Genomic DNA, 27860 nt, shown 5'->3' on the forward strand with positions numbered 1-27860 from the left:
TCTTTCATTCGATTAAAATCAATTTCAAAAAAGATGTTAACTTGAAACATATTTGTAAGAGTGTGCAGCTAAAGTGATGAGGAAGTATGGTAGTTTGCAATAAATGTAAATAGAAAAGCAGAAATGCAAACCGAGTTTATAGTGGTTCGATCGTCGTGACCTACATCCACTCCCGATTCCGAGGCCATCGACATCCAATATCAGTCTTCCTTCAATGGGTGAAGACCAACTACCCTCTTACAATACTTTTTCTTTTTCATAGGTTTAGGAGATAACTTTTATATGTCACTCTTTTACAAGTATTCCCTCACACATATCCCTTAGGACTAACTCTTAGCACTAGGAGGAGGGAACTCAAAGTTTTGGCAGAGTTTACTCAGTTTTTTTTTCTAGAATTCTTGCTCCTTTCTTGTGCCCAAGTAGGGTATTTATAGGCCACAAATAGTTTAAAAAATGGAGCTAAAAATTTAAATTTTTGGGTCTTTAAGTACGGGTAGTACCACCACTTGACACATTGTCACTGGGCGGTACCACCGCCCAGTCTAGCGGTACCATCACCTGATAACCTCAGAGATTGAGTTTTTTTGAGTTTTCCAACTCATAGGCAATTCTATCGCTTGTTCTAGTAGTGCCACTGCTTGGCCCAACATTTGGGTCATTGAATAGGCCTCCCAATGAGCCCAAATCACTCCCAATTTAGGTTCAATTAGTCTCTAATTAAGTTGACCTAATTCCAACCCAATTATGTTCTAATTATGAATTTTAAAGCATATACTAAGCCAAATAAGTCTGGTAAGTCTAGGTTTCTTCCGGCGAGCTTCTAGCGACCTTCCGGCGAACTTCCAACGATCTCTCAACAATGTTCCAGTGGACTCCTAGCAAGCTCTTAGACTTTAATGATCTTCTTGGCAAGTTCTGACGAGCTTCTTTGGCAAGCTCTTGGACTTCTCGGTCAATTCCGGTAGAACTTCCAACGAACATTCGGATTTTCGACGAACTCTCGAACTCCCAACAAAATCTCGTTCTTGACTCCGGGACTTCATTTTGCTTTATGCCTTCATCACTATTATAGTTAATCATGTACACTTAAAACCTACTTCGATCTTAGGCAATTATTATAAAGCTTGAATCAAATGTTGTTCGGCATATCATTGGTTCATCGAGGCTTCGTCCGATTCTTCGATGCATCATCCTCTCTTGCGACCTATTGCCCAATCGACCAGTTGACCTCCGTAACTCTAATTTCCTTGGAGCAATTTCTACTCTTCTTGGCCCGTTGTCTGAACTCATGACCCGAAGACTTCTGCCGATATATCGACCGATCCTTCGGCTCAACGTTCAATCTTTCGACATGTTTCTCTTCGGCCCAACATAATTCTTCCTACTTTAATTGTCTCTATCTGATTGAAGCTTCTTGTGTCACTTAAAACACAGATCAAATCATAAACACTATCAATTGGTTTCATCATCAAAATTTGAGATTCAACAATTAATAATCATAATGACATTAGTAGCTTATTATAATCTTATATTAGATCATATGGATGTGAAAATAAGTTTTTTAAATAAAAATTTAGATTTATATGAGTTAACCTAAATGATTCGTAGAGAAAATAAAAGAAATATAAAATTTGGTATGTAAATTTAGAAATTTTATGTATGACTTTAAACAAGTCTGGTATATAAGGTTTCTTAATATCATTATTTTCTTTAGATTTAAGAAAATAATATTGATCAGTATTTATATTTAAAGATCAGTGGGATTAAATTTATTATATTAGTTTTATATATGAATAATATTTTACTTGCCAATAGTGATAACGGTTTATTATATTGAACCAAGAAATTTTTACTAAAAATTTTAATATAGTTGATATAAATAAGACATCTTATATTATTAACATTTAGGTATTCAAGAATATATCTCAAGGATTACTAGGACTATCTTAGAAATGATATAATGATCGAGTCTTAGAGAGATTTAGTATATAACTTTATTCAATAAATGATAAAATTAAAAATTTTAGTCAAAATAAATATTTTTAAAATAATTAAAAAAAATAGATAAAAAATATTCTTTATGTATGCATAGTTGAAAATCTATTATATGCTTAAATCTATGCTAATTAGATATCAGTTTTATAGTAAAAAATATTAGATAGACATTAGAGTTACCTAAAAATAAAAATATTAAAAGACTAAAAAAAGTAATAATATATTTAAAAGGGAGGATTATATGCTCAAAAGATAGATTAGTTTGAAATAATGGTATTTTTAGGTGTTGATTATGTAAATTATCTTAATAAAGAAAGTCTAATTTACAATTTATATCAATATCAATTGGATGAGCAAAATACTGAGAAAAATATAAAGTAATATATTATTATATTATTAATAATAAAAGTTGGTTTTGCGGCATATTTTGAGGTATCTTATAATTATAAAATTTTATCTTAGGACTTGGTGTGGTCAGATTTAATTGTCAAATAGTTGAAAATGCTTTGTGACATGTTATAGTAGTTTTCTTCTCTAAGAATGACAAGTACTATTTTAATTCTATGTATTAGGATTAAATTACTTGATGATTAGAAAAAATAATTTAAAAATAATTAATACCAATTAAAAACTTAAGTTGCATTATATTGATTGTTGATCCATTCATTTAGGACTTCTAGCCTAAAGTGTTTGAAAGAATATGTTTTTATGATTAGGTTTGTGAGCAACCCATAAAAGATATAGTGATATATATTTTAGTTGACATTATAATTAATATTCTTATTTATATAATTTATTTATATTATCTTGTATACATTTATGTATGCACATATTATTATTGAATGTGTTAAAAGAATTATCTTAATAAAATAAATTATATGGATCATTTTAGATTATATTAAAAAGAACTAACAATGTTATGCTAGACATACAATCACTATGACTTATATTAATAGTTTAGACTTAATATGATATTATATTTATTAGACTTATTATCCTGTTTTATAAAATTTATGTGCATGTGTAAGATATTTTTTTAAAGTTATAGAATATAATTAAATAAAATTATTTTTAAATAACTTTTTATTTTATTTTTTTTTATTTAAATTTTTTATATCTTACTAATTAATGAGCAAAAATAATAGACCATGTAGTCCAATAAGATATATTATAAATATGATTTGATTATCGTTCAATAGAAAAAAAATTTAATTATGATATGATTCGTTTGTCACATGAAATAATGAACGAGAGATTACATATTTTTTTTCTTTTTTTTTTGTCTCACGTGAACCAATTATGTTTTTATTATAGATTTGCATCCTTAATAGTTTTCGGATGATGGTATATTCATATATTAGATAAACAATTTTTGAATGATATTAAAAGATACATATTATAAATTTACATTTATTATTATTTAATTTTATATTCTGATATTAAAAATTTTATATAATAATAATATAAAAGAAATTTTTATGCTAACATGCAGTTCTTTCTCTATGCCATTGTTGGTGAGCACTGAACCCACCACATGGGTTCAAACCATGGCATCACAACAGTAAATAAGAAAGTCATGATGGACCGTTTTTTTATTCGTTTATTATATCTCGAGAGTCGTGTCCAAGGACATATGCCTAACAATGGACTTGTCAAAGGGCAACCTCATAATCAAGTTGACAAATGACTTGCCAAACCTCGAGTCAAGTCACTAGTCGGAACAATAGATCGATCAATTTATCGGATTGAATGCATAATTAACAATATTTTTAAAATATATAAAATAATTTAAAATTATCTATTAAAAATCTAAAATATTAAAATTGATTAAAAAGTAAATAATTTTATAGAAATAAAATGAAAATAGAAATCATCTAGCATTGATTTGGTTTCGTTCAAAATTTGTTAGAATTGTTTTGAAACCGTGATTACTTATTGCCTTAAGTTGCTTTCTTTTCTTTGCATAAGTAGTTTTCATTATCAACTTTGTGTGGTCAGTTTTATAATATAATGCGCAGACCTCTTTTTAAAGTTATGATATATTTATTTATTTTATCTCAGCCATCAGTCTCTTTGTCTCGTTAGTTCGTTAAATGTTTTAATTAAAAGATATTTTCCTCTTCATCTTCCTTACTGGCTCGTATTTGTTGGTATGAGTTCATATTAGTATCTTACGAGCGACCGTTCGGCAGAAAAGAAGTGAAATTTGTTGCCTCCTAAATAATTGCGGGATTATGGATCTCGGGATTTTAGCACGGACATAATAAGAATCGCAGCGTATCATAATTAACAAAAAAAAAGGAAAAAAAAAAGAGATCTTAGTTCTTACTAATAATACCTACCTACCTACCTAAGAATCAAGCAAACATATCAACAATCGAATTTTCTAGCTTCGTCTCAAAGAAACTAGAAATCATCGCAACCGAATTAAATTTAAAATCATTGTTACAACAAAGAGCGATTTTACAAGTATAAATATAATTAAATTCGTTCCAATTTTAAACATAATACATACAAGATGGTTTTGGCATTTAAAAATCATTTATGATTTTTGAAAATCTTAGAAAAATAATTTTCAACGAGGGTCGTCGCAGGTTAGGTCACGGGGAACAGCGATTCCCTTCGCCACAAGGAAATAATAGCGGCCGAGAGAGAAGCACGAACTCGGCAAAAGGGGATCGACGGCATGGCGGAAAACGCCGGTGAAGAATTCTCGGTGGTGGTGCTGGCGTCGGACCTCGGCGTCGACGCCCGTTCCTTCCTCTCACCGGCGGAGCGCCAGGCGGCAGAGGACGACGATGAGAACGTGGTGTGGCACGATTGCCACGCCCACCTCATCGCCGACGAGGATTTCTCCGATCTCGAGGTCCTTCAGGCCTTTCGCCTAGAGGGAGCCGATAAGGCCGGCAACCGCATCCTCCGGATCGTCGGGAAGTACTTCCCTGGTCTGTTCGACTCGAAGCCCTACTTTTCTACAGTTGCGATTTCTTCCTTCTTCCTTTCTTTTCTGATTGACCTGCTCAGGATTTAAGTTTTCTTAGAAGATTAGCAACTTCTCTGTTTAAGCCTCTTCTTATATGATCTGGCTGCTGTTGTTTGTGGGGATTTATCGGAAAATTTTCAAGTGTGATTTCCCTAATTTCTGTTAGATTTTCTTCCAAGTCCCCAATTTAGTCATTTCAAGAATTTGTTGATCTGGGAGCAGATAGACTGAAGGGTGGATGCATTTAATTTCTTGAACCAAAGTTGTCTCTTCACAAATATTAGCCCTTTTCTCTGACGAAGAAATGATTACTATTGATACCTTGCAGCTTTAATCATTAATGGGGAGCGTTTGAAGAGGTATGTCTTCCGTAAATTCTTCACAGAGCTACAGGAAGGACCATTCTGTATCCTATACATGCACAGCACCGTGCAATCGGAGGATAACAATCCTGGAATGTCCATAATGAGGTGGATATATGAGGAGCTTCCTTCCGGCTACAAAGAGAGGCTGCAGATTGTGTATTTCTTGCATCCAGGACTCCGTTCTAGGTTGGTCTTGGCCACGTTTGGACGCTTCTTCTTAAGTGGAAGGTAAGTGCCATATAGATGTTTGTCACATTTTTGTTATAGAGATGAGATAAGCTTAGGTTTCACTTGTAGATGGATTTAATGAAATCTAGGAAATAAGGTCATCTTAAGATGGAGGGTGCAGGGAAATAAAAAGGAGTGGACATTGAAAAAGAAGGGTTGAGAGGGGTTGTTGTGGTGGAATGACTGCTACTAATTTCCTTGTAAATTGCTGAATGCAAGAAGCAGACATGAGGTTAGGCTGTTCATCAACATTGGTTGCTGACTTGTGGACTGGGTCATTAGTTTCTAGAATGAAAAAGAATCATATCGCTCTCTTGATATCAGTTCATTAATAGTTAAATATGAACAAGATGATGATTATCAGAGTTCTAAAAGGTACCAAAGGTTATTTATAACTTGGTCATGTGATTACGTCAAATTCTAATCATTGCCATTATAAGTGTGTATATCAAGCTATCTTACAGAAAGACTAGTGTAGTAGTTCAGTAATTTTTGTATAAAAGATATCTGAGACTGATTCTAATTGATTGGTAATTAATTTATAAGCATTACTAAGCTGTTGCTGTGTGGTATTTGATTGGTTCGCTTGATCTAATGATCTTGGAAGATTTATAAAAGTTTTGCTATATTCAACTCCATGTTTAAATATGTTTTTGTCATCTTATTAAGTAGAAGTAAGGATATCAGTAGGAGCTATAATAATAATCTAGACCTTAGATTAAGGACTTCAGTAGGCAATATAATAATAATCTTGGATCTGGGTTGACATCTTTCTCAATGCACTAGACTCCTCAACAAGAAATTTAGGTTAACAAAATTTGGCATATCTTGGTCTTAGATATTAAAACTTCAAAATGTATTCAGTATTGAACTAGATATAACTTACTGCATGGATTGTTTCTTGTTTGGTGAGTTATTGCAAGGTTTTTTAATTAAAGATATCATTTCTTTTGAACCTTTTTTTCTAAAATTTCAACATACCTAAGGCATTGCAAGAAATTATGAAGAGAGAATTATAAATTTTCAATAATAAATGCATGATTTTTCTGAAGATAAAGTATTTTTTAAGGCATTTTTAATTTCAGATAAATATTATGTAGAAAGTATACTGCCTGACAACTGCAACTGGATCATTGTCATGTATTGATGTTGCCGGGGTTAGTGTTAGTGATGAGGTTACTCTTGTATTACCTTTTTAGACTTGCAGATATCACTATCATTAGCTTATGCATGCTTACTTTTGCTAATTTAGTGTTGGGTTGTGGGTCATAATTGTTGGAGGTAATGATTTTAGTCTATATTTAGCATAATTTTTATCATTTATTTAAGATTTATTTATAGGTACTAGAAAATTGGCTGCATGCCTTGAGAAGGTAGTTAGATTGGTGCTTAAGCAGAACTAACTTGTTGGGTCCAGTCTGAACTTCCACAATAATTATGCCCCAAATTAAGTAGATCTCATATTAATAAGCATTTTTATTCTTGACTGTATGATTGTTTGGACTGTCTAGGTACTAAGAAGGGGTTGTGGTAGTGAATATGAGATAAGCTTGACAGATGGACAGTGTTTAAACTTTAAACGATTACTGTCATAAAAACCTGATAACAAATGAAGCAATTTACTGTAGTGCACTAACGTAAAGGAACAAAGTAAAAGAGTAAGGAGCAAGGAAGACAAAAACAATCTTTATAGTGGTATGGCATGATGGTCTACTTTCGCTCTTATGCTCCTCCAGCCAAATGCAGTCTGAATTATTATGTTCTTCCATTGGTGAAGATCAAATTCAGTACACTCCTTTCAAACTCAAGAACAAATCAACACTTGTTCTTCTTCTCAGGCTCAAGAACAATCCTGACACCAGTTCTCTTTCCAAGCTTATAAAAAAGGTTCTCTTTGCTAGGCTCTTAGACAAACCTTATCTTTTATTGGCTTAGAGGTAATCTATTCCTTTAACATCTTGGAGACAAACCTTTACAAGTTTCCTGTATGGGGGTTTCACTCAACAACAATGAAGCTCACAAATAAACAGGTGGGGTTTCACTGAAGAACATTGGATCTCACTACTAAATTAGTTGGATGAGCAAATCAAGCTAGCATGAATAGTAGGCTCACCAATAAAGGTCTAGCATGAGGGCAGGATGATGCAAACTACATCGCATGGTAGTGCAAATGGGCATATGAATTTGATATAGCATCATTGAACTAAGACAACATTAAGTCAAAGATAACTAGATCAATAGGTACCCAAGGCTTGATAGCCATAAAGTGAGTGAAAAAAAGGGGAACAGGTGATTGTGGAATGGAAGAAGATTTTATTTTGAAATAAATACCCATCACATAAAAAGTAGAAAGAGAATGAAAAGACCACAAGACCTAATCACCCAAAATTCATTATCTCATTCTCATTTTCATGCATATATGCTTTATTCATGGATTAACATTTCATCAACGGCTATTATTGGATAAGGATTGTATCTTATTATCTACAACTACTTAATCATTATCCATTTGAAGCAATTCTTTCGTTTTATTCTTTAACTTGCAAAATAATCGTTTCAAATTCATAACAGGAACTTGATTTTGAGTTCATAGCCTCATTTTTTGCATTTGAAAAATTTCTTTTAAAAAAGAGCAAGTTAAGATTTACGTTTTAGATTCTAACTCATTTAATTAAGTAAACATTTAAGTTAATCAAAACATCGTATTACTTGTTAATTGAAAGTTTAGCTTTGTATTGATCTTAGTCTTTTTGACCCATCAAATGAAGGTTGATAATGTCCTTTTATATTAAGTCTCATTCATTTCTTCTGACATGTTCAAGAGGTGTTATCCTAAGCAGTGATTGAAAAAGGCGCTCGGGCGCTCGCCTAGGCGCTCGGGCGAGGCGAGGCGAGGCCCGAGCGCCTCGCTAATGTCCCAAGCGGCGCGCTTCAAACAGGTGCTGCCTGGGCGCTCGCCCGAGCCTAGGCGCTGGGCGCTTCGGGCGAGCGCCTGGGTAAACCAAGGTGACCGAACCAGAATTTTAGGTCTGGTTCGGTCCTGGTTCGGTTGTTAGTTGGTTCAATCGAACCAACTAAACCGATATAACCCCAACCCTAACCCTTACCCAACCCTAACCTGCTGCCGCTGTCGTTGCCGATCTCGATCCCGATCGCGATCTCGCTGCTCGTCGCTCCTGCTCCCGCTGCCGCTGCTCGCCGCTGTCGCTGCTCGCGCCTCCCGTGAGCCTTCCCGCTGCTCGGGCCTCCCGCGAGCCCTCTCGCTGCTCGCGCCTCCCACGCCTCCCTCGAGCCCTCCCGCTGCTCGCGCCTCCCGCGAGCCCTCCCGCGAGCCCTCTCGCTGCTCGCGCCTCTTGCGAGCCCTCCCGCGAGCCTTCCCGCTGCTCGCGCCTCCCTCGAGCCCTCCCGCTGCTTGCGCCTCCCGCGAGCCCTCCCGCTGCTCGTGCCTTCCGCTCCCTTTCCCTTTCCCGCTGCCGCTGCCGCCGCTCACCGCTGCTGTTGCCGTCGCTCGCCGCTGCTGCTGCCGCCGCTCGTCGCTGCTGTTGCCGCCGCTCTGACACGGACTTAGCTGGTTTTGCCTAAGTCGTGCGGCACCCTTGCGTGTCCGTCCGCAAAGGTCAGCCTCCCCGCAGACTCCCATTGTCCCTTAGGACCAACAAAAGAGAGAACGGGCTAGAGAGAACGCCTCAATCGGGATCCACAAGCAAACATCTACGAAAAACACTTCATAGACAATGCAAATTACAAATAAACTTTACAAGCTCTGAACAGTGGCACAACAAAGGGTAAAATGGTCCATTACAAGCCTAAAGAGGCCACCAACCCAACTAAAATGGGACTATCAAGCCTTCGGCCGCCCCTCTACATTCTGTACAAGGCATGAACATGCCAAAAGACACGGACACACATAAGCATTACATCCAACATCTTGTTTAGAAGTTTGTCCGTGACATTCTCCCCCACTTATCCCTTCGACGTCCTCCTCGAAGCCTTTGTGAACACTGCAACTCTTCGCCTTTGCTGAGTCTTCAATCTTCTACTCCAGCTGCAATGCGCCTCCTGGCTCCCAGCTGCACTCCGCTGCTGTTTTTGAGTAGTCGAACCTTTGATCCGCCATGCTGCTTCAACTCGCCAATGACTCTGACTCTGGTGTGGGGTTGGCTGAGTTGTGTTGATCCTTGTTGATTCCTGCGGATCTCCCAGATGAAGGAAAAGACCATCCTTACTGCGCCAGTCTCTCAGAAATTCCACATGCTGCTTGAACTGGGTGGATGCTTGTTGGAGTTTTAACGAGCATCGTCTCGCAAACTTCTGAAGTTTTGGGTCCTTCCTCCACAAAATCTGCTCATTGACTCTTCTTTCAGTTAGTTGTCACATCCAAGTAGGTTCGCATCACTTCCGCTTTCGATTGGCATTTCATTGGGAAATGAAGCGGACAATCTACTCTCAGTAGCACTGATCACCGTTGGTGAGGATTTGACAACTGTTGTCTTCCATTCTCTTCGAAGGGTCTTTGAACTTGTGCAGAGCTCCTCTGCTGGATAGATAAGAGAATTGGGGTACTCGGTTTCGCCCATTCTCTTAAGAGTTGAGAAGACAAAGGTTACTTGACTTCGCCCGCCTCCTCGAGTTTGTACTTCATGCATCGAGCTGGTTACTGGCCTTCGCTTGCTCTTTGCTCACACTTCTGAAGCACTTGAAGTGTTTGCACTCCTTGCGTTGAGTTAGCTACTGTGATTCACCTTCTCAATGCCATTGAACTTCTGGAATGCAGGAAGTTTTCACCCCAACTTGGAGTAATTCTCTGATAGATGAGGTCGCCTCTGGGATTGTACCGTCTTCTCCATCAACCCTGCCGCCTACTCCACTGAGTAGCAAAGGTACAGCACCGTGTACTGCTTGCTTCGTTCCTTGGTCGTGCACTCTTGCATGACCCGAAGTCCTTCACTTACGGCTATCTTGATGAGAAACTTGTTGACACCGGTCTTACGAAGTTCCTCGGCCTCTGCCCTTTAGCCTTGTCTCGGTACTTGGAGATTGCCTCTGCATGCTCCACCTCCTCGGCCCCTTTCACGACCAAACACTCTCCCTCCATGAGAGTAAGGGATCAATGACCTTCACGGAAGTCCCGCCTCTGCGGTACCATGGCGCTGCCATGCCCATGGCACTACTATCCGTCGCCTCGCATCTCCATCCCTTTTCTTCACAATCAGTAGATATGCCTCCGTGACACTCCTCCGAGTCCACCTCCATTCTAACTGATGTTTGATTTTGGGTAGCTAAGTCCCTCTGGACTCGTCGTCGCTTCCTCGCCCCTTTCGACCCCCCTTGCTTCAACACCTCTGTGTTCTCCAAGCAGTCTGTTTGGTCGATGGAGAGACAGACTGCAACTCCCATGCATGGCCTCTGCCATCATGTTGTAAGGTTTGCACCAATTCTGTTCTCCTTAGCTTCCTTGGTAGCAACGTTCGCTTACTCGGCCTTGTCCTCTGACTTGCCGGGCTCCCTTAAGCGAATATGAGCTCTGGAGCAGTCCAACTCTCCAGCTGCTTCGATCATACCTCTGTATGATCAAGTTCCTCCCATGGAACTCATTGGTACTTGCATTCGAACTTTTCCCTTAGTGGAACACAGCCCCCATATGCTGATGACCAAGGTTTTCATCCGATGCAAAATTCGATGCACGCCCGGAAGACCCGCCTCTGCGGTACCATGGCCTTCACTCCTTGAATCCATAGCCCTTCTTGCCGTCGTGTTGTTCACCGAAGTGGAGCTTCCAATAGCTCCCAATCATACCTCCATATGATCAAGTCCCTCCTGGGACTCACTCGTGTGTATCGCATTGCCACGAACTGTTCCACCACGATCCGCTGCACCATGTCACCTCCTGGTGACATCTCCATTGCATTCTGATCCTTGTGGAATAAACTTGAATTGTGAACCCTCCATGTGTGGCCTCTGCCAATACATCGCAGGGTCACCTCCACCTTCGATTTTGTTCGCTCCTTTGGCAATCGACCTTCATCCACCCACTCTTGGGTCACACCTAGATGAAGCACTGCTCTAGGACAGTCCGTCGCCTAGTAGCTCCCGAAGTCCACCGACTTCGCTGTAATTTGTGCACCATTGCCTGGATCCTGGGCCTCTGCCCCTACCAGCACAATCTCCGCTGCGCACCGCTTCCTTCATAGCAACTCGAATGGCAACACTGTGGTATATTCTTCAAGAGTACCCGCCTCTGCGTCCTCTTGTCCCGTGCTAAGGCCTTCTGTACCCAACTTCGCCTCCGCAAATTGAGTCGCCTTAGTTCCTCCATCAAATGCTTCTCCGAGATAAGGTGCATGTGCCCCGAAGCTCCCTTCGTCTTTGGCACCATGCAAGATGAGTCCGCTCCGTCAAAATGAAGGACCCATGGAACAACATGATTCTACTCTTGCCTCTGCAAGAGTTCATGTCCTTGACCTCTGTCTAAGGAAAGCACTATGCCTCTGTTCCATGTTCCAACTTCTATGCTGGCTCCCTTCAAGCGGCTTGAGTACTTCGCCAAGTTACCCCCAAGTTGCTCCGCTCCTCGTTTTTGCATCGAGTCGATGGTGGCCCTCGCGCCCACTATTCCACGGGTCAGCCCTCCCTTGAGTCCGATCTCCACATCGACTCCAAGTGTGCCTTCATTTAAGTTGCTTTGGGTCGCTCCCCTACTTGATCTCGCAATGCATCCACCAATGCATTCTCTCGAGCGAGATCATGCGACAACTCTTCGCTGCTTGCTCGGTCCATTGAGCTTCGTGGAGTTGTTGTTTGTGAGGTACTCCTCCTCAACATGTGAAGTCCGTCTCACATGATTCTCCCTCTGGAGAGCCGAGACTTATCCCTCCTGGATAACTGTCCCGTTGGAGCAACATCTCTCTTCGTTTCGGAGATCACCATCCCCTTGGACTACTCCGATCTGCTGAACAAACTGTGCATTGTTCTGTCTCTTGCAAACGCACTTGCTAGATTGCGCCTCCACGTCAATACAGCCACCGCTGCACCCCTCAAGGCCTAGCAACATGCTGAACTCGTTGCACACTTCAGCCTCCTCCGGACGTATCCTTCGCATGCCGAAGAGAAAGTTTCAATGCTCCATGGCGCCGAGTCTCGACCGCCTTGGGATGGCCACGAACAATCCATCGTCCGCATACAAGCCCATGCATGAGTACCGAATTCTTCGAGTTAGCAATTCCCCTCACTTCTGTGAGCTTTGCACAACTCTTTCGGTCGTTGAGCAACTCATTCCACTTTGCATGGTCTCGTCCTTTGCCAAGCGCTTCGCTTGCCTTGAGCACCATCAAGTAAAGTTGTCAACGTTGAGCCGTAGCTCAAACTCAGCCATCCCAACCTTTGTGCGCTCCGCATTCTTCCAAGCTTGCCTGTTCTCGTGGTGCCTCTTGCGCGAAGGGTTGGCCATTCCTCTGAATGCCAATGTCAGATGCCCGCTCCTCTGAGCGACTCTTTTCCCTATATCTCCATGCCCGTTTTCCCTCAAACGGTCGCGCGTGTGCTGACTGCCCTCAACGCAGCCCCGCTAGGTCCCCCACGTTTGCATGTCAAGTGTTTCTATGAGTGCTTGTCCCGCTCTGATACCATATGACATGGACTTAGCTGGTTTTGCCTAAGTCGTGCGGCACCCTTGCGTGTCCGTCCGCAAAGGTCAGCCTCCCCGCAGACTCCCATTGTCCCTTAGGACCAACAAAAGAGAGAACGGGCTAGAGAGAACGCCTCAATCGGGATCCACAAGCAAACATCTCCGAAAAACACTTCATAGACAATGCAAATTACAAATAGACTTTACAAGCTCTGAACAGTGGCACAACAAAGGGTAAAATGGTCAATTACAGATCGAAATCTCTTGCACGTGTCCACATGACACAACCTTTATTTACAAGCCTAAAGAGGCCACCAACCCAACTAAAATGGGACTATCAAGCCTTCGGTCGCCCCTCTACATTCTGTACAAGGCATGAACATGCCAAAAGACACGGACACACATAAGCATTACATCCAACATCTTGTTTAGAAGTTTGTCCGTGACAGCTCGCCGCTGCTGCTGCCGCCGCTCGCCGCTGCTGCCGCCGCTCGCTGCTGCTTCCTCGTTTCTCCATCAGGCTCAGTATACAGTATACTCTTAATATTAAGTTTATTTGAATTTTGAAATGATTAATTTTCTGTTAATATATTAATAATATATTATTTTGATTTTAAAGTTGTTAATATTTATTTATTTAAAATTATTAATTATATTATATATTTTTATATTTTAGCGCCTCGCTTCGCTCGGGCGAGCACCTGGGCGAGCGCCTAGCGCCTCGGGCGTTTGTGGACCTTGGCGCCTTTTGGCGCCTAGCGCTTTTTAAATCACTGATCCTAAGTTGCTTAGGGTGCCTTCTTGTTCTTGGTCATCCTTGTTTTTCACAAGGAACAAAAACTCACTCATATAGTGTCCTGACTTTTAACATTCTAGCAAATAATTCATCTTTCCTTGTTATTGTTTGTTTCCCTTTATCTTTCTTATTGTTATTTTTTTTATGGCTTTCTTCATCAGAATCTTCTTCGGTAGTTTTGAGAGTAGGGCTAGTTTTTAATCAAGGCTATCATCATCTTTCTCTTATCACTTGAATTATCAAAAGGAGATAAGGATCTGAAAAGTGCCACTCATATTTGCTTGGCTTTCTTCATTTTCACTTTCTTAGATCCACATCTCATAGGTCATAGTAGACCCAGTTAGTTTTCTCAAGAGTGGAAAGTTTATGTCCTTCTCTTCTTGTGTAGACGTCACTTTGGTGTCCCATATTTTTTGGCAAAGACCTGAGAAATTTTCTCACCAATTCCATGTTGTAATAAAATTTGCTAAGAGCATTTAAAGAGTTCATTATATCTATAAATCTAAACTACATTACTAGAATAGATTCATACGGAATCATCCTAAACATTGTCTGTGCATGTGTGTGTGCAAACATATGTTGACATCAATTGTATGACAAATATCTCCAGTTCTTTTATATTAATGAATTCTACTGAATGTATGCATGTTAGGTACTCAATAGCATTCTTGACTTATGTTTTCAGGTATACAATCCCTCATCTTGTTTGTTCTACTCAATTATTGATGAATAATTATAATATCAGTGGTTTTAGTAGGTACATTGAAATTATTTTGAACAACCTTCAAAATTCATAATCATAAAGAATATGATAGATATGATCTATGTTCCCTAACATGTCTAGTTTGTTTGTTTAAGAAATGGACATGAACGGAAATTCACCTCATAGGATGAAGATTCTAACAATGTTTTCAATGATTCCTTTGTTATCAAATCAAAATTGAGATGGTGTTTTGATAAGATGAAAAGGTGCTAGCCTAGGCACTCGAGCGGGGTGAGGCGTGGTCCGAGTCCCTCGGAGATGATCTATATGAATGATGTTAAATGGGCATGATGCACGCCGCCTAGGCGTTGGGCAACTTAAGCGCGTGCTTGAGCCAATTGAAGCTAGGTTCAGGTTCATTTGGGTTAAACCAAATAACAACCCCCTTCCCGAGACCCTAACCCTTTTGGTGACCGGAAGAAAAAAATACCCTACGTCGTTGTCTGGTTCATTCCTCTACCAGACACCTTCAACTATTCTCTTCCTTCACCATACCTTGTCAACCACAACCTTCATTCGCCCTATGCACCACCAGAGTTGCATTTCGAGGCCAATTGGCGATTGTCATCTTCTGTTGCGAATGCTATATAAGCTTAAGACTTACCTTCCTCCCGATATGTCGTCGATCCTAGCTGTCCTCCACCATATTTTGACTGTGCTTGAAATCATAATGTTCCTTCGTGGCTTCGCCGTAAAAGCTTTCTTATGTGGATCTGCCATATGCACCTTCCTTCGTGCTCCGCCATACATTGCTACATTCCTCCGCCAGTTGGTGACTACCATCTTCTCCATCTCATTATCTTTCTTCTTTAAGTCTCTGGGTAACACTAAAAATTTGAGCTTAGCTCCCTATTTCCTGCTTTATTGATTTGAGCATCCTCTTAGTAACTCAGGGCAAAACAACACCCTGTTAGGCCATAACATCACCTTGTTAGATGGAAATAATCTTGATTTGAGCATCCTACTAGGATAAACAACACTCTACCACATGATAAGTAGTTATTAGTTTATTTCTTGATGTATTTTGCCTTGGATCCTTTCTATATTTCAGGAACAATGGTAAGTGTAGAGAGTAAGTGTAAACAATCATATGCAAGGAACTAAAGAAAAGATCCAGGATGAAAATATAATTATATAAAGAATCCTGAAGATCCGAATGCCGTGACTTGTATATTTAGCGAGAAAACTACTAGAAGTGGTATATTTTATACAAAACAACATAAAGTCGGGAACTTCAACAATGCATCAGTATGCAAAAATTTTGATGCAAAAATGTCTTGGTGTAAAACAAATGTTACAGACCTATATGAATGATCAGAATACACAAGAGATTAAATTTTATGATTTTTTACCGAATATTCAGAATATTGGAGATGATGTTAAAGAGGAAAATGATCTAGAAGATATCAATGCTAGTGGGAAAATAGTCTTTGATAGAATATGAAAATAAGTTGTTATTGCTAAGAAGCTTAAAATTTCATAAAAGAAAGGATATATGTTCCAACTTTCAAGAACTAGAGATATGCAAAGTCAAAAAGGATCAAAATTAAGACAAACAAGTATAAATGATGCAAAAAATTAGGGCAAGAAGGATTCAGTACATTCTTCACTTCTTCCATGTATTCCTTTTAATTCGGCCCGTTTTGACAGTTTGGTTGAAGCTATTACAAAATATGGTCGAAAATTTAAACCACCAAGTTAGCTTGAGGTGAGAATTTTATTGTTGAAAACGAAGTTTGATTATACAAATAATTTGATGAAGGGTAATAAGGATGCATGTGCAAATTTATTATGTTATATGCGTGAACCAATATGAGACAAAGTAGTAATTAATTTTTTGATTAATTGTTCATTCAATTGATGCATCTTCTTTAATGAAATATGAAGAAAAAAATATTTGAATTACTTGATAAGTTTGTAAAATAAATTGTGGAGTAAAATGTTGTTTAGGTTATAATAGATGGTGGAAGCAACTATGACTTAGCATACGATTTGGCGTTTGAATGATTAAATTAGCTAGTATGACAATGAAATCCATGTATTCTTACACATCAATTTTATTTTATTGTTTTAGGTAGATTACTCTAAGCAAAAATATCGTATTTGTATTACATGTGTGACACATTGTATTGGTATCAGTATAGAGGTTATTAGAAATATTGTAGACATCAAGAAGACCTTAGAAAAGATTATTTTTGTTGTTTGGTTTATATACAATCACACTGGAGTATTGATCATGTTGAGAGAATTTGTAAATAATAAATAAATTGATGAAATAAAGTGTGATACGCTTTGCCATTTCATTTTTGACACTGTAAAGTGTGCATAGGCAAAAGCATAACCTTATAAACATGTTTTTTCTCGAAAAAAAGGGGAAAAATGGATGATAAGTAAATGAGCAAAAGATGCGAAAGATAAGAGGGCAAGCGATAACATTTTAATATCATCTTAAAAGCATATCCTATATGCATTAAAAGTCGTGAACCCTCTTGCTAGAAATGAAGTGACAAAATGTGTCTATAAGGTAAACATGTTTATAAGGGTGTGATTTTGTTATCCATACTTTTTAATGTCAGAAATGAAGTGACAAAATGTGACACCATATCTCACCAATTTTTAATTAATTATAAATTTATACATCATGTTCAATGTTCTAGTGTGATTACATATAAACCCAACAATATAATTGATATATGCATTTTTTTAATATCCTCTAACATTATATCAACATAATGTTGTGCATAGAGTACAATACAAATATGATTTTTTTGCTTGAAGTAATTTTTACCTAAAAAAGAGAAAAATAAAATTGATAAGTGTCTGACAATAACCTAATTAAAATATTCAAAGGAAAAGTCATTAATAACTAAGATAGTTGTTTCCTTATTAAATATAATTTGTACAATAATTTGCTCTCCAATTCTTTCTATAAACTTTTCAAGTAATTCAAATGTTTTTCCTCTAGATTTTATAAAAGAAGATATATCAATTGGCTTAACAAAAATGGTTTCTAGTGAACAATTGATTATACTTCTTGTTTCGTACTAGTCCATGCCTTTGACATAATAGAACAACCATGTTTTGTTGATGCATCCTTATGACCATTTATCAAATCATTTGTGTAGTCTAACTCATTTTATAATAATGGAACTCTTATCTCATGATAATTTGGAGGCTTCAATCGAAGACCGTCTTCCAATAGCTTCAATCATATGATTAAAGTTGTCTAAATGGGTCACATTGAAGGGAATGAGGGAATATTGAATTGTTTTGGCTCTTGCATCTTTATCACATGTATCATTGTTTGCCTTATCCGTACTCCTTTTTGGTTTTGCATTGATTTACTTGGTTCTTGAAATATATACAAGTCCAGTGGTCCTTTTCTTTTGTGTAATGTTTAACTTCTTGGCAACAACTTGCTTTCCTTTCTTTGGTACTCTCCTGCCACTAGTATTTAGTTCTTCCCAGTGATTTAAACAGCGTAGATGTCAAAAGTTGTCGAGGTTTGAAAATGCCTGAGACATTAAGCTCTCGCCTAAGCGCCCACTCGAGCAAAACGAGATGCTCTAAAATATAAAACTATAAAAATATAAAATATAATTAATAAATAGAGATTAATAGTATTAAAATTTAAATAGGGACTATTATATGATAACAGTAGTTAACAATTGACTGTTAAAAATATTTAATCTACTATTAACAATAGTTAGAGGGGAGAAAAGAGTCATTAATGGTGGAAAGTGGGGAAGGAGAGGGCAACAGTGATGGGGGAACTTTCGGACAATCACGACAGCAATGGAGGAAGCTGCGAACGACAACAGTAGTGGCGAAGGAAAGTTTCGGATGATAGTAACAGCAGCAGAGGAAGCTGCGAATGGCAGCAGCAAGGATAGAGAAGGCTTCGGATGGTGATAGCGATGACGGCGAAAGCTATGGACGGTGACATCGTGGGCGGAGGAAGCTGCGGTCCTCTCCCTCGATGGTGGAAAGAGCTGCACACGAAAGCAGTTGCGGTTGAGGGAACTGCACACGAAAGCTAGACCTTCGGACCCGTCTGTCGGCGGCAGAGGAAGCGACAGTGGTGAAGGCAGCAGTTGCGCAAGAATTAGGGTTTATGGCTTGGGGTTATCGGTGAGGGGGTTGGGCGGCAGGGTTTGTGTGCATAGAATTAGTGACATTATATAACTTAGTTGGTTCAATCGAACCACCTAAGCTATTGTTCAACCAAACTAGACTTCATAGTCTGGTTCAGTTGCTTCGTTTCAGTTGGATGCTCGCCCGAGGCACCCGACGCTTGGGTTCAGGCGAGCGCCTAGGCGGCACTTCACTAAAGCACGTCGCTTGGTTGAGGCTTGAGGCGCTCGGGCCTTGCCTCGCCTTGCCTCACCCGAGCGCCTATGTAAACCCCTAGTTCTTCCACATCATCTTCCTCTTGAACGTCATCTCCAGGATTCTCAACATCTTCCTCTTCATGCAACCATATGATTCAATCTTTCGGGGTTTTTTTCTTATTCATATATTCCTCTAGCTCAAGTTTCACCGATGGAAGGTATTAACTAGTTTAGTTGGTAAAAACTTTGATGGTTCATTGCAAGGTCTTGGGCTCAAATCCCGTATTCGCCACTCGCCCTTTGCTAAAAAAGAAGTTTCACCAATGTAGGACACTTTGTGCATGTAGATGCTTTTATGAAATATGCTGCCTTTAGTTGTCTTATTGCAAAACATGTTATGACTTTATGATCCTTTGGATCCATTAAATAATTATACTTTTATGCAGTATCCTTTCTTGAGTTTCTTATCGATGATTCGTCTCAGATAGGAGGGGAGTAGGTTGCTATCGAAGGAGGGAGAGGGGGCTGTTCGGTTATGGGGAGGGGGGTTGCTATCGGTTGGGAGGAGAGCACGAAGGAGGAAAAGGCGAAGGAGGAGACAGGGTTGTCGAGGTATGACAAATTCAAGATCCTAAATCTATAGTGACAATCCATATTGCCAAGAAGTAGCAATGACAAATCAATCCTTCAAAATTTTCATAGGCTATTTTAACAGAAAAAAATAAGCATACAAGGAGGGAGGGGGATATTGGGGTATGTCGAGGGGGTTGCCCTGGGTTAGGAGGGGAGTAGGGAGCTATCAGAGGAGGGAGAGTGGGCTGTTGGGGTATGTGGGGGGGGTTTCCCTCGTATAGGAGAGGAGAGTAGGGAGCTATCAAAGGAGGAGAGAGGGGGCTGTCGGGGTATGGGGAGGGGTTCGCCCCCTGTTTGGGAGGGCAATAGGGTGCTATTGATGCCCGTAATTAGTGTTCTCTCATCCATGAAAGTGATGTTCTTTAACAAAACTATTGCATTGTTAAACAAGTGATGTTTTTTTACCAAAACTAATGCATTGAATGGAACTTCTAGTTTCGAACCATTGGTAAACTTAATTTGTATCAGCACAGACTTCAAAGGTGCTTTGCAATTAATTTGATTGTGTTCATCTTCTATTGCTCACCTTTTTGAGACTTCTGAATCATGGATTATCTAAATCACATTAAATATGGAGGGTGGTCATTGCTATTTGTTTATACTTGGTCAGTTTTTGTCAGCTATTAAAGACATGGATTTTACCTGACCTTCATTTTCTTCTTTCATGGCTGAGTAGTCGCAACTTGTAGTAACCAAGGTCAAGTAAAGAGATGCATGCTGGCCTCCTTGTCATTTCTCCTCCATGTACATGCAATTTTGTCTGGAATTCTTCTTTTTGGTTTGATGTAATCAAATATTTGCATGCATCTAAAAATGCAGCACAGAAAGTCTGTACCATTTTAGCTCTTTTGACTGCTTGAGGCCTGATGTTTAATGCTTTGCAGGTTGTATTGGAAAATCAAGTATGTCAGCCGATTGCAGTATCTATGGGATGACATTAAGAAAGCAGAAGTGGAAATTCCAGAGTTTGTGCACAAGCATGATGATCTTCTTGAACATAGGCCACTGACTGACTATGGTATAGAGCCTGATCCTTTTCATCTGACTGAGGTACCGGCTATGGAATACTCGCTTGGGAGGTATGAAAACAAATGGTCTTCTCGGACCTACATGTGATGCTTTTGCTGGAAGCCTACCTAGTCTTCTGTACATAGGATACCTGTTGTATATTCTGTCGCATGGGATGCCCGATGCAATGGATTTTTCGACAGTTGCATAGGAAACATGTATGTCGAGTGTTCACACCGAAACTTATTTATCTTGTTTCAGATCAAGAGATTCCCTAAGTTTATTTGAAGTAGAATGTGCTATGAAACCTTTAATTTTTATTCCCCACGACGACCTGAATCTGATTAGAATCCCAGTCAAGCCTTGTATCTTTTTTTTTTGTCTGTCCAGAGAGAGATTTGTGCAGTAGTGTACTTTTTATACAGCTAGATTTTCTTAAAACACAATAATGGATTTGATGCTGGTAGGCCTTCTATATGGTCTTCAGCCATACACAGGTTTTTTATGTGGGTTAAGGGAGAAAAAGAAAAGATATGCCCAACTGGGGAAGAAAGATTGAAATTATTTCCGAGACAGGTGCCATAGATCCAAGTTAATGTGAGCATTGCCCATCCATTGGATTATTAACTCATCCTCACTTTTAGTCGTTTTTCAGCATGTGACATGGCTTTTGCTGTAGAATCTGGGGAGCCATGCAGAGGCTTCAGCAGGTAAATGAATCTTTATTTTGATGAGGGTTCTCTTGTTATTCTCGTTATAGTAATATCTTAAATGTTGGGTCGAAGGGTACAATAGGCTTCTTGCATCTACATCGGTGCTTAGAATAGTTTTTTCGGAAAGGTACAGATTCATATATTTTGACTGATTGAGTAATATGATTTTATTATCAGTTTCAAGAAAAAATTGAAATCCTTGTAATGAGTTTTTCCCTTTTCGGCTGACTTCCGTTTGACTAATTTGCATTAACTAAAGAGCTTTGTTCAACCATGGCATTTCATGTCATATTGGGTATCCACCACACCCACTTTCAAGGTTGGATTGATAACCCCCTCTCTATTTGACCTCTTTTTTTTTTTATACATATTTATAAGAAAGTGTCCAAAAAGTGTAAATGAATCTTAACAGTGTTTGGAACATAAGGAGTTGGAGATTAAATCATGCTGTCATAGAAGGTCGTATGATAGGAGATGCGTTTGATCATTAGATTCCTCTTTTGTTTTTTTAATTCTTCAACTTGATTCAACATTTATAACCGAACATCAAATTATCAAAATGAATTATCTTCCTGTCTCAATGCAGCATTTTTTTTACTTTTTCAACCAAGAAAGAAGACCCTTTTAAGAGATCCATGAAGACCAAACCAAATCACCGAAATTAGTTGAACCTGATCTCCATTAGGTTCCACAAAATTTGGATGCCGCATCATGAGGTGATTGACCATAAAAATGAATGATAAGAGGAGTCTTGAATAATTATTCAGGTAATAGGGAAATAATGTATACAAGAGAATTTGACGAAGAGAAAGAGAAGGAACATTTGGATAAGAAAAAGAGGAGGAGAAAGAATAAAGGAAAAAAAGAAAAGAAAAGAGAGAGAGAGAGAGAGAGAGAGAGAGAGAGAGAGGGAACTGAGGGGAGAGTTGGATCGACAATCGGTCATAATTTCTGACGTCTCATAAGTTTCATGATAGTCTTTATGCATATTTTCTTGCCCTTGTGTCCTCTCTCCTAGCCAAAACATGATTCTAATTTAAAGAAAGTAAATCCCATAATATCACAAAAATATTTTTGTAGGAGGACATTATAATTCCTTTTATATGAGTTCAAATAAAATATATATTATAATTATTTTAGAGCTATTAATTCTAATAATAAACAAAAATGTGTGCAATTGTCTCTCAAAATAATAACAAAAACACATCTAAAATTTCTAAAATGCTTGGGAGGTTGACCAGTCCACACTTTCTGAAGAGATTTGTCCTCCTAAGCATAGAAATAATTTAGACATATCTTTTCTCGAGTCTAATCTGATTTACCATTTCTATGGTTGTAATTTAAGCTCACCTAATCATGGAAAATTGTATTGTAATATATTGTTTCGTTTATGATTTTTTTAATAGAAAAATAAATGATAAAGATGAGACACTGACAAAATTTTTACCAATCGAGATAGTCGATACATTTCAATTGAATTTCACTTGATGTGCTATCGTTGAGGTACTATTATAAGATATTGATTGGATGTTGGGACACATTGTTGAGCCTATCCAATGCTTTGAGTTTGAGACCTCGTAAAGACCAAAGTTTCCAATACAACTATTAGGCATGAAGGATCAATAAGGATTACAGTAGCGGCATGCAATGATGATGTGCTTGCTATCTATCTACTGTCTTAGGGCTTCATAATTTTACTCGTTCACCAGGTGGGGCACACCATGATACCATAAATGTTTCGGTCACTTCATGGAATCATGTATTCATTGTATATTTATTTACTTGATAAGGTATGTGTTTTATTAGATGCGGATTGGTGCGATTTCCAAATCGCTTTAAAAAATAGGATGATGTTTTTAGAGCTTGGCATGGTTCATTCATTTCCCATGAACATAATGGAGATGGATTTGAACTCTTGACTAATTATTAATGATAATGACACCTGGACGGATACAATTGACTGTATCGTTCTTTGCAAGATAGTGGATTCTGATTAAACAATGAAAAACAAGATGAGTGACCACATAAGTAGATTGATTAGTAGTTAAATGGTCGACTATGCTTGTTAATAATATATATATATATATGTATATATATATATATGTATATATATATATGTATGTATATATATATATATGTATGTATATATATATATCGTGATTTAACGTGATTACTTGATTCAATAATTCGATTGAATTGATTATTTTATATCGCCAATAAATAGACGGTAGTTGAGAAGTGATATTGTATTCAATCTGCATTGCAACTTTGACGGTGTGTTGTTGATTGTGATAGAATCATTTTGGAATATATCGAGTCGCTGCGTAATGTGAATTAAGCCAAATCTCTACAACGACGAATCGGTGCCAACGTCTGCATCCAACGCGAGCGTGGTCAGTCAAATGAGCCATCATCCGCTCCTTAGCAACCAACACCACTATCTTCTTCCGGCTGCCCACACTCGAACCTGTAATCCATGATGCAAACCATGGTGGATTACAGTCTGTGCATCATGAGTTAGCATCTCTGCTACCTTTCCTGCCTCCCACTTCAGACTCCCTCCTTCATCTATATAAACACTGCTCGCTCCCACTCGACTCTCACCCACACCCACACCCACACCCACACTGCCATGGCTTCCTCTCCGTCGCTGCTGCCACTTGGTCTTCTTCTTCTGCTAATCCTCGTCCCCTTCGCTCTCGCCGCTCCTAGCCACTGTGCCACTCCACCTGATCAACGTTCCACCATAAACATCTTCCGCGCCTCCGATCCTTGCTCTCCGTTCCGCCCCTCCGACCGCTCCTCCTCATGGGAGGACACCATGATGAACTTCATGACTTACGACGAGTCCCGCCTCACCTACCTGGCTTCGCTTGCCACCTCTCACAGACCCTCCGGCCGCTCCTTCGTGCCCATCGCCCCCGGTCGTCAGCTCCTCCAGATCCCCAACTACGTCGTCCGCGCCAGCCTCGGCACGCCGGCGCAGCCCATGCTCGTCGCCCTCGACACCAGCAGTGACGCCGCCTGGTTCCCCTGCACCGCCTGCACAGGTTGCGCCTCCACCTCCACCTCCGCCTCCTTCGACCCCTCTAGTTCCACCACCTACCGCCCGCTTCCCTGCGGCTCCCCCCAGTGCGCTCAGGTCCCCAACCCCTCTTGTCCCGAGGGCGCAGCCTCGTGCGCCTTCAATCTCACCTACGGCGGCTCCTCCGTCCAGGCCGGGCTCGCGCAGGATATCCTCGCCCTCGCCTCCGAAGTCGTTCAGTCGTACACGTTCGGGTGTGTGCAGAAGATGACGGGCAACTCAATTCCGCCTCAGGGCCTCCTGGGTCTCGGCCGCGGCCCTCTCTCCTTCTTGTCCCAGACCAAGGACCTCTACGCCTCCACATTCTCCTACTGTCTCCCGAGCTTCAAGTCGTTAAACTTCTCCGGCACGCTGCGACTGGGACCGATCGGCCAGCCGAAGAAGATCAAGACCACGACGTTGCTGTCCAACGCCCGCCGCTCTTCCCTCTACTACGTGAGCATGATTGGGATACGAGTAGGACGCCGAGTGCTCGACATCCCGCCCTCGGCGTTCGCCTTCGACCCGGCCACAGGCGCCGGTACCATCATCGACTCGGGGACCATGTTCACCCGGCTGGTGGCACCCGCGTATGCAGCGCTGCGGGACGAGTTCCGGCGGCGGGTTAAGGCAGCCGGACCAGTGACGTCGCTGGGCGGCTTCGACACGTGCTACAACGGAGCAATCAAGCCGCCGGCCATAACGCTCATGTTCCTGGGGATGAACGTGACGCTGCCGCCCGACAACGCTCTGATCCACAGCACCGCCGGGTCGATCACGTGCCTGGCGATGGCCGCCGCGCCGGACAACGTCAACTCGGTGCTCAACGTCATCGCCAACGTGCAGCAGCAGAACCACCGTGTCTTCTTTGATGTGCCCAATGCCAGGGTCGGGTTCGCGCGCGAGTTCTGTACTGCTGCTGCCTGAGCTTACATCAGAAGGCAGAACAATAAATGGGTTGCCGACTACCGTCAAGAAGACTGCACGCATTAATTGCGTTATATATTTATGTCTCGTCAGAATTAAAATCTCTGTAATTGTCCTTTCAATTTATGATTTTTACGGTCGCTCCGTCAAACACTCTCATCAATAATACCACATGATCTACTTTTCGAAAGATATATTATAAATTTTTGATATAATTAAAAAGTATTGAAAATAAAATTATAGTATTTGAACAAGATGAAAATGTTGAATTATTACATAAAATTTATAGGTGTATTTGTGGATAATAAGAATTTTTACCTCTTATTCATAATATTCCTTAACTGCGTGGGAGTGTACAAACTGAGATGCTTTAGGGGTCATAATGGTTAGTGTTAATATATATATATATATATATATATATATATATATATATATAGATAAGAATTCTATTCTAATAGTGTATGAGTTACTTGATAAATTGTGAGGTGCATAAGTTTTTACTAAACTGGATTTACGGTTTAGCTATCATCAAATTCGTGTACAAAAAGATGACATTCAGAAATATTTTTATAACACATGATGGTCATTATAAATTTTTGATAATGCTTTTTGGGTTAATCAATGCACTGTTTATTTTTTAGAGTTTAATGAATGATATATTTCGAGTTCCTCTATGTAAGTTTGTTTTGATTTTCTTTAATGATATTATGATATATAGCTCATATTTAGAAAGTCATTTATTACGTTTATGTGTTGTCTTTATCCTCTTCGTGAGCATTATCTTTTTGTTAAGAAATCAAAATGTAGTTTTGTGCAATATAAGATAGAGAAGTTTATCTTTCTAAAATTTAGACAATGAAAGATTGATTAATTTTAAACTTAATTAAGGCTTTGAGGGGATTCTTGACGCTCACTGGTTATTATCAAAAGTTTATGAAAAACTATAGTAAAATTAGTACTCTTTTGACATCACTTTTGAAAAAAGATATATTTAAGTGGACAAAAGAAGCTACTCAGGCTTTTATTTCTCTTAAGTATGCATTAGGAGGTGCATAAGTTTTTACTAAATTGAATTTATAGTCTAACTATCACCAAATTCATGTATATGAAGATGACATTCAGAAAACTATTTTTAAAACACATGATAGTCACTATAAATTTTTGATAATGTCTTTTGGGTTAATTAATGCATCGTCTATTTTTCAGAGTTTAATGAAAGATATATTTCGAGTTCATCATCGTAAGTTTGTTCTGATTTTCTTTGATGATATTTTGATATATAACCTATATTTAGAAAGTCATTTATTACATTTGTAGGTTATCTTTATCCCTCTTCCTTAGCATTATATTCTTGTCAAGAAATCAAAATGCAGCTTTAAGTAATTTGAGGTGGAGTATTTTGGTTATGTTATTTCTCAAGAGGGTATTATAGTTGATATTTCAAAAATTTGGACAATAAAAGATTTGTCAATTCTAAAATTAATGAAATCTCTGAGGGGATTCTTGAGAATTATTGGTTATTATCGAAAGTTTACGAAGAACTATGGTAAAATTAGTATACCTTTGACAACACTTTTGAAAAAAGATATATTTTAGTGGATAGAAGAAGTAATTCAAGCCTTTATTTCTCTTAACTATGCATTAGGAGGTCAATAAGTCTTTTGGATTTAAGGTCTAGCTATTACTAAATTTGTGTACATGAAGACGATATTTATAAAATTACATTTAGAATACATGACAGTAACTATAAATTTTTTATAATGACTTTTGGATTAACCAATACACTATCTATTTTTCAGAGCTTAATGAATGATATATTTCGAGTTTATCTTCTTAAGTTTATTCTTATTTTCTTTGATGATATTATGATGTATAGCCTAATGTTAGAAAGTCATTTATTACATTTGTGGGTTGTCTTTATCCTTGTTCGTGTGTATTACTTTTTTACCAAGAAATTGAAATATAACTTTGTGTAATCTGAGGTAGAATATTTTGGCCATGTTGTTTCTCAATAGGGTATTATAGTTGATCTTTCGAAAATTCACATAAAGCAAGATTGGTCAATTTCTAAAATTGCTTAAGGCTTTAAGAAGATTATTAAGATTCACTGGTTATTATCGAAAGTTTATGAAGAATTATGGTAAAATTAGTGCTCATTAGAAGAAGCTATTCAGGCTTTTATTTCTCTTAAGTATGTATTGGGAGGAGCACAAGTTTTCACTAAACTAGATTTACGGTCTAGCTACCACCAAATTTGTATACATAAAGATGATATTCAAAAAACTACTTTCAGAATACATGATAGTTAATATAAATTTTTGATAATGCCTTTTAGGTTAACCAATGCACCGTTTATTTTTCAGAGTTTAATTTATGATATCTTTTGAGTTCATCTTCATAAGTTTGTTATGATTTTCTTTGATGATTTTA

The 27860-nt window shown here is 38.8% G+C and overlaps 2 protein-coding genes across 2 annotated transcripts; both read left to right on the forward strand.

Moving 5' to 3' along the window:
* Positions 1 to 4572: 4572 nt before the first annotated feature.
* LOC135605136 (uncharacterized) lies at positions 4573 to 21046 on the forward strand. The gene is made up of 3 exons (XM_065094869.1): positions 4573 to 4940; positions 5307 to 5571; positions 20603 to 21046. Exons 1-3 carry the CDS (start codon positions 4682 to 4684, stop codon positions 20832 to 20834), a joined length of 756 nt encoding a protein of 251 aa, XP_064950941.1. The 5' UTR covers positions 4573 to 4681; the 3' UTR covers positions 20835 to 21046.
* A 2998-nt stretch (positions 21047 to 24044) lies between these two features.
* LOC135605137 (aspartyl protease AED3-like) lies at positions 24045 to 25620 on the forward strand. Its single transcript, XM_065094870.1, has one exon. It carries the CDS (start codon positions 24072 to 24074, stop codon positions 25428 to 25430), a length of 1359 nt encoding a protein of 452 aa, XP_064950942.1. The 5' UTR covers positions 24045 to 24071; the 3' UTR covers positions 25431 to 25620.
* Positions 25621 to 27860: the final 2240 nt, after the last annotated feature.

The sequence above is a fragment of the Musa acuminata genome, chromosome BXJ2-2, assembly GCF_036884655.1.
Source record: "Musa acuminata AAA Group cultivar baxijiao chromosome BXJ2-2, Cavendish_Baxijiao_AAA, whole genome shotgun sequence".
Lineage (NCBI taxonomy): Eukaryota > Viridiplantae > Streptophyta > Magnoliopsida > Zingiberales > Musaceae > Musa > Musa acuminata.